Source organism: Coturnix japonica, chromosome 3, assembly GCF_001577835.2.
Source record: "Coturnix japonica isolate 7356 chromosome 3, Coturnix japonica 2.1, whole genome shotgun sequence".
Taxonomy (NCBI): Eukaryota; Metazoa; Chordata; class Aves; order Galliformes; family Phasianidae; genus Coturnix; species Coturnix japonica.
In genome coordinates this window covers 24,387,040-24,399,332 of record NC_029518.1, presented here as the reverse complement: position 1 = coordinate 24,399,332, position 12,293 = coordinate 24,387,040, and the positions used below count along the sequence as shown (strand labels likewise).

Sequence of the window (12,293 nt, the reverse complement as noted above, 5' to 3'; positions counted from 1 at the left end):
TTGATGTGTTTGATTTCTCCACCCAAGAAATAGGGGTGTTTTTTGTTTGTTTTGGTTGATCTGTTTATTTTTTTGCTGCAAGTAATAAATAGATTTTTATTAATAATAGCAGGGTTGATGGAAAGGAATTTACCCAAGTGACCACAGAGCGGGGAATATTTAGAGCTGGAAAGCAATTTGCACTCAATTTGATGACATGTAGTTGTGATTTAACTAAAGAAGGGGGGTGAAAAGGCAGGGGGTAGGGTGCTGGTGAGGGAGATGGGAACTCGCTCAAGATCTTTGCAGTTCTGGCTTGCTAAAATTAAACAAACAAACAAAACCACAAAAGCAGATGAGAAAAACATGTTAAAGAAACATAGAAAGTAGAGTTTGTCGAAGTGCCAGTGGTTTCCTGATCACTTGTTGGAGATGAGATTAAGACAAAGTACATGATAAATCAGCACTGAACTTCAGGCAAACTGAAAATGCCTCAGTGGTTCTAGAACATCTTTTTAGAGAAAAACTGATTATTGAACAAGTCCCCTGCCTGTGCCACTCGGGTAATGACCCACAGGCTGCCTTGCTGCAATGAAGCTTGGATTGAGTCTCCCTAAATGACCTCAGTGTTTGCTGCTTGGTATAGGCTGATAATCATGGCTTCATTTGGGTTTCTGCGCAAGTTACAGGGAGTCCCTGGATGGAGGTGTGCAGTAATGAGAGGCCAGTGAGCTGGAGGTAAAATAACAATTACAACTTCTTTTTTTCTTGGACTCTTTAAGGAGAGGACTCGTGAGTTAGTGGAGAGCGGGAGATATGACACTAGGGAAGATTTTACAGTGGTCATGCAGCCTTTTCTGACTCATATCAGCATGCCCAAAACACAGGTAAGTACAAACAAAGCCCTCACTAAATCCTGGTGCAGTTGAGCTGATTTTTTTCAGAGTTGTACTGACTTCTTTTTGGTAAATGTGACAAAGCAGAATTCTGACCTAATAGTTATTGTATTCAGTTAAGATAACATCAAAAACTGCAGGAAACACTTATGGAGTAGCTTGGAGGTAATGGGATGATACTGTTTTAGGCACTGAGTCAACTCCCCTACAACTACAAACTGTGTGCTAGATATTTAGTTCAAAGTATTCACTGGGGAGCATTCATCCTACATCCCCCACACATTGCAGTGCTGTCCAGTGCTTTGGTAAACCTAACACTTCTAGTATAAGAACCCACTTTCCATGAAAGGCTATGTGTGAGTCTCAGGGGAAATAAAGAATCTGATCAATGTCTGTGCACAACTGCCCTCTACCCAGAGTCATAGTTGCCTGTTTCTTAATACTTGGAGATCACATATTTAAAATGCTTAAAAGGCTTCTCAGTCTTGAGTTACCAGTGTTCTCTGATCCTGTTTGGTTCTTCTGATCTCAGAGGCCTTTAAAGCTACTTTAGTCTGGAGTCAGCTGGGATTTTTCAAAAGGGATAGTGCATGGCTTATTGTGCATTTACTGCTCTCTGTGATGGTATCTATCTCATCCTCTAGGAGGGATTTCCTGACAATTCATACTTCGCCCCAGACTGTTTTCACTTCAGCCAGAAGTCTCATTCTCAGGCTGCTCGTAGTCTGTGGAACAACATGGTAAGATTTCTAAGTAGTATTTGTTACTCCTTGTCCTCTTCAACCTGCTCTTGGCAGCAAAAAGAACCCCAGGGAGAAACTATATAGCTAGTCTTCTCTCTTCTGAACTGCTAATTATGATTATAAAAGGAAAGAGCATTCATACAAAGAAAAGTCACCTCAGCTATTAAGCCAGTTGCATCAAAACAGTAAATCCCAGGACACATTAAGGCTACAAGTGTTGGGCTTCTCTTGGGAGATTTTGCATACCTGGTGCTGATCATCCAACTGCATTGGTAACATATGGGGGTTAGCCTTAGTATGAAAAGCAGCAGTCGGTGGTATGGGCAGAGCAGGTGCAGCACATGGCATTTGCTTTGCTGCAGAGGTGGTTTCTAGTGACTGTAGTGTAGGGTTACCCTCTTTTCTATGATGCTTATTTGCTTTTTGCTTGTGCCTTCCTCTCACACCTCTCATTTTCTCACAGTTGGAACCTGTAGGGAAGAAGACAAATGACGAACAAATGACAAATGAAATTGTCCTCAAATGTCCAAGTGAGGTAAATCACAAGGGTATCTGTGTTTGTGCATTTGTGCTGGGGGTGGCTGGGACTCTGGATGATCTTTCACCAGCTGCCAGGAGTAAGCAGTGCCACATCCCTGTGTAGTTTGTGCTACCACCACTGGTAGCAGTATAAGAAATTGGCACCTTAAAATGAAGGTCTGAGGGCCGACTTCCTCGGTCAGCCAAAACACTAAGGCAGAGTATTTGCTTTCCTGTTATCCGTGTTGAATGAAAGCTTCACCAGAGGAAACGGAACAGCACTGACACTAGTCAGCCCAGCTTGGCTGAGAGTTATTGAAACTGCCTCTGGCTGGCACAAGCCTGGGCAGTGCCTTTGATGGCAAGTCCCTTGCTCATCACATGCAGCAGGGTCCTGAGAGCATCCTGTAAATTCAGCTGTCCAGAAACAGTCCCCCTGTTATTGGATGCTTAAAATGCCATTTCTTTTATTTATTTTTTTTTTTTATCCCTGTGATTTGTTTGCATCAAGCTGCTAATCATCTACAGAGATCTAAGAATGGAATCTTGATGAGTGGAAGTTTCCTCTGATGCTTTGCATTGATTCAGATTGTCTCATTTTGCAGGCTGAGCCATTCCTGAGGACATACAAAAACAGTAATTACACGTACCCTAACCAAACTCCAGTAAGTGTCAACCTCAGCATTTCACTGCATATGTTCCTGTATATTCATGAATCATGCTTTGCACCCCAGGTGAAATCAGTCTTCGGCCAAAGGGCACAGAACAGGAAAGTACTTGCTTGAGTTAGGCAAAACACATCAAGAAAAGCTGTAAGAACATGTCCTCAGACAGCGCAGTTATCAGTACAGGATGCTAATCCAAACTACACTAACTATGTCAATTGAATTGGGCAACCAAGGCCTGTATATTTATTTACAAGTTAAACATACTCTGTTTTATCTAGTTGTCTTCTACTACAGAGACCCTAGTTACTACAGATTGCATTTCCTACCCAAATGTTACTCATCTTTCTTCTTTTTAGAATTATGGAAGCCAGCTGCTCTGTGAGGACAGGTCTCCATCCTCCCCTTCTCCAACTTCAGGTAGTCTTTGTTTTCAGATATAACAGTTTTCACTTTTTCAGTTCATTTCATATTGTCTTCTCCTTAGACCTTCTATGCCTTCTTAAAGCTTTTAATATAAAATTTTAGCTTTATCCAGTATTGCATTGTTTTATCATCTTGGTGATGGATATTGATTGCAAGGTATCATTATTCTTTCCTTGCTCTTCTGTCTTTCCAGTAATGATGTTAGTGACTGAGAAAACTGGATATTGTGCAGATTCTGCTGCTACAGCCATTCAAGATGAGCTGGGGATTGGTCCCGTTTAATGACCTGAGTACAGCAAAAGCAATGTGGCTGAGCAATCAGATTGCATGATGGCATGTTTTACATATGCAGTGATTGAAAAACCATGGCTGTTCTCTATCCAGTTTCAATTACATCTCTTTCCTTTGCAGTGCATTCCCTAAAGCCAGCTGATGTGAAAATTATAGCAGCCCTTGGGGATTCTTTGACGGTAAGAAGACAGTGTTTTTACTGTTCTCTTGGTAGAACTACAAACATTTGCCTTCTCTGGTGGAAGGGAAATAGCTGTTGTACCTGAAGTAAAGATTCATTCACTCACAGATGACAATAGACCCAGCAGTTAGAACAAGAAAGGTATCAGTTCTCCAGCACTGTGTTCTCCCCACGCATATTTTCACATAATTTTAAACACAGGCAAAAATACAGGCAAATCCTTTTAAGAGATGCTTAAAGGTTTGCTGAGTCAAAGACAGGAAAGATCCCACCCTGTTGAAACTAATAGGACTTAACACAAGCATTATGTTACAGCATGTCAAGCTTTTTCTCAGTGTGATCAGATTAGTGAACCTGTCCTTTTGCCTGGTTTATTTTTCTGGAACAGTGTGTGATTAAGGAATGCTGGATAATAGCATTTTATTATATTTATCATTAATGGGGTATGGATGTGAAGTGGTGCCCTCCAACTTTGTCAGTTTCAGATACTCGGACTTCTTATTTTGTCTGTATAACTCATAGCTAATTTCTTTATCAAGTTGTAGATCTTGATGAGGATGGTAACCTTTGATAGGCTGGAAAGAATATCCAGATATACTAAACTTCTGTAACATCATTATCCTTAATGTTTTTCTACTGGCAAAAGACTGAAACTTTGCAACCAGCTCAAAGGAAATACTGGGCAGAAGGACGTGATTGGAGTACAGGATCTCTGAATATGAACCTTAACAACTAAGATATTGTGCATACAAATGATGCAGCCTTTACAACTCTCTGGCAGGCATGTTGCCAAAACTCCTACATGCAGGAGGCAACCAAAATAAATAGCAGTATTTCAGTGCAAGCCTGTAATGTCGACAAATGCAAGATTGTATCTAGCTGCAGTTGTCATATTATAATATCCTAGACCCTGCATGTGTTTCTGCTTCTAAGTATAGTCTGTAGAAACTGGTAATAAAATCTGTTTTTGTAGAAAGAGCAGTTGTACGTTGCTATCTGAACTGCATTTGGCACATGGATATTTTTTTCCTGAATACCAGTCTTCAGTTAATTCAAGAAAGCTCACATAGAGGAGAGAAACGTAGAATCATTAAGGTTGGGAAAGACCACTAAGAGCATCTCATCCAACCATCAATCGTCCCCATTGTGCCCACTAACCATGTCCCTCAGTGCCACATTTACACTACACATCTCTTGAATTACTCCAGGCATAGTGACTCCACAAGCATCCTGTGCTGGGCAGTTTGTTCCATTGCCTCACCACTCTTTCTGAGAAGAAAGTTTTCCTAACATCCAACTAGATGTTTTAGTTTGGCTTAATCTGAGGTAGCAGCAAATAATCTGCCTGGTATTGTGCTGCCCTAAAATGCTACTTGGTATCCCATTTTTGCATAGGGCTGTAGTGTCACAGCTGGCAGAAAGTCTGATTCTGAATCCTAGTGTTGTGTTAAAGAGGGATGTTGTTACCAGCTTGTCCCTTTCTTCATTGAAAATGTAGAGTGCTTTCCTTCTTGCTCTAATACTACTATAAATAAATCTGTTTAGCACAATACTTTTCAAATCAGTATGAATGTATTACAAGACTTCCTTCTGAGATGTTTGTTTTCTGTGATGAATTAATGTTGTGTGTTGCTTAAAATTACCCTGAAAGTTTTACGACTTTGAGATCTTTTCATCATTTTTGAGTAATGCAATGTAAATGAGTTACTCAGATCACCCAGACTCATGAGAAGAAGGCCTTTGTTTCATTGCTCTGTCGTTTATTTTGTGTGTCATACACAATATGATGTTTGTAGATAATTACAAAAACTATTGATGCATTTTTCAGGAGGGAGGCCAGATGCTTTCTAAAGCTTTTGAAGAGATGCATTCAGAAGTAAATAAAATGACTGTGTATGAATGACTATTGTGTTAGTAACTGTGTTTTAATTTCATTGTATTAATGAAAAATAATGTCCAGGCTGGTACGGGAATTGCCTCATATAGTCTCATGGATTTGGCTACTCAGTTCCGTGGATTATCGTGGAGGTAAGTATTAAGCCAAGGTAATGAGATGTCTTCTTTACTGTGAAAATATCTTCCATGTTTTCTGGGGCTTTCAGCTGTCACGAAGTTGAAAAAGTTAACTTTTCTGTCTAGTGTTTCTTTGGAAGCTGTATCAAACCTGTATCTGTCACAAAGCTGGCTTCACACAAAATGTTTTCAGCAGCAGATCTTCAGCAGATAGCCTTGTAACTGCTTTCATTGCTTTTCTCTTCAGCTACTTGTGACTGGAGCAAAGTCACTGGTACAAGCAAGTTAGGCCCTGTTGCTTTGGGAAAATTTTCTTGGTGTTTGATGCTTCGGAACTATTTGTAGGACTGTGGAGAACAGTGTAACAGCACAACTTCTACTACATGCAACACAAAGTCATAAGGACTAAACTGGAGGTTGGATGATGATGTAGCTCAGCTGACACTAAATGAAGTAATTTTGTGCTGTCCTAACCCCTCTACATAAGCCAAAGTGTGACCCAACAATTGAAAAGTTGGAGAAAACATACTCCTATGAAGGAAGTGGGAAAATAGATGAAGGAGCTGCTGCTACAGCCCTCTGTCACTGAGGGGACTGGCTGCTTGGTGCTGCCTTAGAGTGGCTTCTCAAGGCTGGAACTGGTCTTGAAGTCTGTCCTTAAGTCTGCAGTACTCTGGGGCTTGATCATTTAAATATGTATCACTCTCATGCACTTTTCTGCTTTTTCATAATGACTTGCTGTGCCCCTGCACAGCTGCATGCATATAAATCCTTCTGACAGGTGACTCTCCAGCTGAAACCTCAGCCATGTTCTCCTCAATAGCACTTCACTTCTGTCCATATGTTAGATTGGTAGTTACCAAATTAATCAACCTTTGCATTTTCTCATGATGTATAGTAGGTTTTCTCTTTCCTTATTGCTTGCATCCAGCTAAAAGATGAACAACTTGAATTTCTCTTTCTCATTTTAGTATTGGAGGGGATGACTCATTAGAGAACGTAACAACTCTGCCTAGTAAGTAAATGCTTCTGCATATCTAACTCAAAAGACCAGTGAGAGGGAGCGTGCTGATTAGTGCTAAGTTGAAATGTCTCTAAGCCACTCAAAAGTACTTTGCAACACTTACCTTTCAAAGAAACAATATCCTGGATCTAATGAAAATGTCTGTTCCCTCAGTGAAGCTGAGGAGCAGCTACAAATTTCCTTCCTTTCTTTTCCCTCTCCCCTCTTAATTTAGGCATTAAAAACGTGGTGGGAATTCACTGGAGCCATGTTTGATGCTTTCTTCAAATTTATCAGTAGTGTGAGGTGTTGCACAGCTGCAAAACAGACCTAGCTGAACACTGGCTCCTGGTGGGCTGAAGTCCCTCTGAAACTCAGTCCACTGCCGCTTGGTGGATAGAAAAAGCAGATTGGAGGCTTGTAGCAGCTGTAATGTGGTGGTGTTGGTGTGTGTCAGTCCCTGTATACAGGGAACAGATGTGGTTATTTTCATTGCTGTCTTTCAGATATCTTTCGAGAGTTCAATGCTAAAATCAAGGGCTACTCAACTGGCACAGGGAGCGAGAATGACCCAAACGCATTCCTTAACCAGGCGGTTCCAGGAGCACAGGCTGAGTATGTGGCTTTTTGTTTTACCTTTCTAGGTGATGGATGCTTCATCTAATTCACTTTCAACTATTTCAAACGCTGTCACAACTCGCTCTGAACAGCAAGCAAAACCAGTCTAGTTGGAGCTGAAAATTAGCTCAGAACTTATTAAATGTATGGGCTTATTTCATACCTGCACTTTCAAATACAGCCAGCTGTCCTGGCTATGACATTCACAAACAAGAAATTGACAGACATTTTTTTGGTGATTTATCTGTGTCTCTGTCTATATAGTTTTGAGAGCTAGGATGTTCTCAGAAAATGAGCATGTAGTGAATCAGTAAAGAATTACTAGGATAAAAAAGTATGTAGAATCTCCCATAAGTGACCTCAGGCATCTGGGTAGACAGGCAAAAGTGATCAACAGAGATGGGGAAAGTCATCCATAGTCTGGGCTCAAAGGAGAACTGCTTCTGGTCATAGACAGGTTTTGGTGCACCGCAGATCTTGTGCAGTTGCAGCCAGTATTGCTAGTGTAATGGGAGTTGTTATGCTTTGGTTCTTTGCTTTTAGTCACACCTGGGAGACAACAGAAGTTGAGCTTTTATATACTGCTGATCCTAGAAACTGGCTTCCGATTGAAAGAGCCATTGCTGCTTAATTAACAAAACAGATGGCTGCTGGAATTCGGTCACAATTTGGGCACAGGTTCTGGCAAGATCTTGCCTGGGTTTGACATTCTTAGCTGATAATACCCAGAACTGAGTAATTTAATCTTATGTTTGTTGGAAGAAAAAATTCTCTAACTTCCTAAAGAGGTTTGGGAAGTTAAATTCAGTAGCAAGGTGAGGAGTTGGGAGTTTGTTGTGTCTGAGCAGTGATTATTAGGATTTATCAAGATCTTGTAAGTGAAATCCAGAAGCCAAATGAGGTCTTGGAATTTGCTGTATCTAAGCAAAGATTATTAAAGCCTTGGAAGTGAAATTCAGAAGCCAAGCAAGGTGTTGGAATTTGCTGTATCTAAGTAATGACTATTAATATTTATCAGTTATTGTTTATTACTCCTGTGGATCTTGAGTAACTTCTGACTCACGCTAGCTATCTCAATAAATGGCCGTATTTTCCCGCCTTCTAAGTGCCCTAACATATCCTACATCCCCCATACTTGAAGGAATGGATTTTGTTTCCTGACAGTGACTGAATTACCTGTTTCTATGTATCACTGAAACACTCCCAAGAGCTAAGGCTCTGATTCAGCCATTCAGGACAGTTTATCAACATGCTGCTATATGAAGCATATATTCAGAATAACTTTAGGCTTTGCTTGTTGTAGGGAAAAATGAGATTAGCAGTTGCCTTGCTTTTTGTATCAATTAAATCCTAAACAGGTGTTGTGGTTTATTTGTTAATTTGGAGTGGGAGAACTTGAAACAGGAGATACAACTTGTAAAGTCACCAACATTACTTAAAGAAGTTTGTGTCATTAGTGACCAACGCATTACTATCAGATAGTTATTTGGTAGTAGTCAACAAGGAGATAAATAAGACAGTCATCACAGACCACTGCTACTTTTCTACTTATTCTGTATCAGCCAAAAATATCCCTTCTTCTATGGTCCAGGGGGAAAAACAGTCTGTGAAAGAAAGATAACTCTGATGTTTCAGAATCATTGCCTGGCTCATACTTACAGTTGCTAGTCTAGGAACTCTTCCAGGCTGTGCCTGAAAGTGGGTAGTTCTGCACCCATATCAGCTTTTGAAAACAGATGTAACAGTTCATTCAAATGAAATCAGTAGCTGCTCTGTTTGGTGAATACAGCAGTGTAGACAAAAATTTCTTGGGCCCACCCCCATTCACTGCCAACGTGCTTAAGTGCATGCTGGAGCTAAGGACATGTCTGAAACATGTTGCTGAAGCACAGCCTGGCTTACATCTCTGATTTCAGATGATGAGGTTAAGAACTTAAGATTGAGAGGAAAGAACAGGTGACAAGAGCTGTGAATATCTGTATTTCACATCAGCAGACTGCTTCTGTTGCTTAAGATCTAATTTTGGTGGAGGCTACAGCTTGAGAATGGAAGCAGTACTGCCACATCATTCAAGATGTTCAGTCTTAATGACAACATCAGCTCAGGATGCATCAGCACTTCAGTGACTGCATGAGATATGAAAATTGTTGCAGTGTCAGCTCCATAAGAGATGTTTTCTTCTGGATCAGTACTGAAGTTGGTGCCCTAACTTAGGCGTTCCACAGTGAGAGCAGAAGGAAATTTCAACTACCAATGGCTTGTGATAGCTTTGGGATATAAATAAGTAGGTTATGACTTTGGACAAGGATAATGATGAATTGAGCTTTTATGTGTGTGATGCCTGTGTCCCAAGATGCTTGACAGGAGTCATTCCCCAGTAAATACTCATATGTTCATGTTAGATCAGTATTCATTTGAAGGAGGGTGGTGAGAGTCCTGTTCCTGCATTAAATACAGCATTGCAAAAGAGAGCTAAGCTCTGATTACCATACAAAACAAGCGTCATGCCTATTAATGTCAGCTGGTGTGCTTCCAGAAATGATATGCAGTCTCTGAAGGGTTTCTAACAAGAGCCTGGAGGGAAATGCAGCCCATCCCATGCTCCAGAGCTGCCTGGAAGGCCAACGTTTCCACATATGTTCTCCATTCTCTTTTGTATGCATATTTGAGTATCAGCATGTCAGGGCAGTCAAACAAGGTTGAACTGTTGAGCCTAGGTAACCCAGAAATAATGACAATTTTGTGTACACATTCATGCAAATAAAGATATGTATATATACAAAGGTATGTATATATGTGTATATAGAAGGGAGTGCTTTCATGGCTGTTGGAAAACAGTGAGGCTGTCATCTTAACTTGTGTGGGAGATCTTGGAAGTTACTTGGGTTCTTAATTCACTTAGAAACGTAAAGTGCACAAAACTGTTTTACACAATTGGAAATTAATATTGACTAGGGGTGCAAGCTGCAGAGATGAGGAAGATTTGCACAGTGAACTTCTAAATGCATCATCTTTGCAATGAGTGAGCTGTGGTGTGTGCATAAACTTTGCTTAAGAGACCAGTTAAACACAGGGACTTAGGATTCCCTTGTCATTTCAGTTCATGAGGAATAGATTGATAGCACCCCAATTCTAAACAGCCCATCTGCTAACAAGCATATTTCTGTGTCTGCATTCCAGTCATTGAACTTGAGTAAAATCCATGTTCAGGTTTAATTTGTTTTTTACTTTTCATAATGATGTGAACATTGTTTGCAGTCACTGTAAAAGGGGGATTGTACCGCATCATCATTTAAATCACCTGATATTTGACAGCTCATAGATTTAATGTGTCCAAAGAGCATTAATGTTGATCTCTCCGCAGAAGTGCTTCTTTCACTCACTGGTTGCTTTTCTTTATAGGCACTTACCAGCCCAAGCAAGAGCTCTCCTGAGTCTAATGAAAACTGATTCCGTAAGTTGTCTGGAACTCTAATCTTGCAGCATGAAAAGAAACCGGTGCTGCTTCACATGAAAGATCCATCCACAAAGATGCTACATGCATATCAGTCAAAGACGTTTTCTGCTTTGTTACACAGAGAATTGACTTCAGTGCTGACTGGAAAATCATAACAGTGCATATTGGAGGCAATGATCTATGCAACTACTGCAAGGACCCTGTGAGTAGCAGAACTGGTTGGCTAAGACTATTGGGGGACTGTCATGTAAGTGTAGAAATGCACAGATCCTTAGAGCCTTCACAGCGATGATAGTGAGTGCTCTAATAGAGCTGCTGTATATGTTGTGCCCAGATATACAAACTGTTACTGGCAAGCAAGTAGGATGATTATGTTCTCTTGGGTTTACTCCAAGATAAAAACACTAGTCTTCTCTGACCATGATAGAAGATCCAATCTGGTACCTGCTCCTGTGCTAGCAAAGCCTCATTAGGCATCCAAGAAAAAATAATATTGTTTTGAACTGCTATCAGTCCAATCCTGCAATGTCTGTCATCACCTTATAACTCTTAGTATAGGGTGATGCTAGGTACAGGAGAAGTACGGATAAGTGAGGTTGTATGAGGGAACATGCTGCTAATTGACAAGCTGTGTTTTAAACCCAAATTTTCACCAAGTCTTCCTATGTTTTAGATTAATTGATAACTGGAAAAAAGGAAGAACTTTATCCTGACCACAGGAGTATGGCAGAAAAGGAAGTGAATTATTCTCCCAACCGAAATGTTTTGTGTCCCCATTTAGCAATAATCTATTCTTGTCTCCTTCTATCAGGATCACTACTCAGCTGTAAATTTCACCAGCAGAATTCAAGAAACTCTTGATATTCTGCATGAGCAGGCAAGTACTGTGAAATTGTCCTGGCATTCTAGCCTGGACTGGTGTCTAATTTATTGTTACTAGCTCTACTGATTTCTTCTGTTCTGGTACCAAATGTACTTGAGTGACTTTCACAGAAACTATTGCTTGTGTGTTATCTAAGACTAGTGAGATGCTATCTGAAATGACAGTGATATTGAATCATGGTACCAGAAAGAGTTCAACACCTGAGTCAAAGTTTTGTGAGTGGTTTTGTTGATATATATGCTCTTTTCTTCTAAAAGGGGAGAAAGGCAAGGAATGTTAAATGGCTGGACTTTGGGGACTGTGGGCTGTGCATATAGTTCCTTTGAAGCTGAATTCTGACTTTCCTTTCAGGTACCAAAAGCTCTGGTGAGTTTAGTTGGAGTCATGGACATCCTCCGTATGAGACAGTTGTTTGTGGATACTCAAGTTCAGTGTCCCACTTACATGTCAGAGTAAGGCTTGTTTGACTTTCTTTTGTACTTGAATTTACTGTCTGTGATGATAAAGTAAGTTCTCATTCCACACTTAGTTAACTGTATTAACTGTATTAACTGTCCATAACACAGCAGTCCTATGGACAATACATCCAGTGCTGATGTGATCCTGCCCAGTGGGATCA

The 12,293-nt window shown here is 40.4% G+C and overlaps 1 protein-coding gene across 1 annotated transcript in view; it reads left to right on the top strand.

The window, feature by feature from the left end:
• PLB1 (phospholipase B1) overlaps nt 1-12,293 on the top strand; it is a 79,812-nt gene that overhangs the window by 39,555 nt on the left and 27,964 nt on the right. The window contains 13 exon segments of the mRNA XM_015857533.2: nt 762-866; nt 1,520-1,615; nt 2,082-2,153; nt 2,743-2,802; nt 3,162-3,222; nt 3,640-3,698; nt 5,661-5,728; nt 6,685-6,728; nt 7,223-7,331; nt 10,737-10,788; nt 10,913-10,993; nt 11,603-11,668; nt 12,026-12,126. Coding sequence (XP_015713019.1) covers nt 762-866; nt 1,520-1,615; nt 2,082-2,153; nt 2,743-2,802; nt 3,162-3,222; nt 3,640-3,698; nt 5,661-5,728; nt 6,685-6,728; nt 7,223-7,331; nt 10,737-10,788; nt 10,913-10,993; nt 11,603-11,668; nt 12,026-12,126 — 974 coding nt within the window.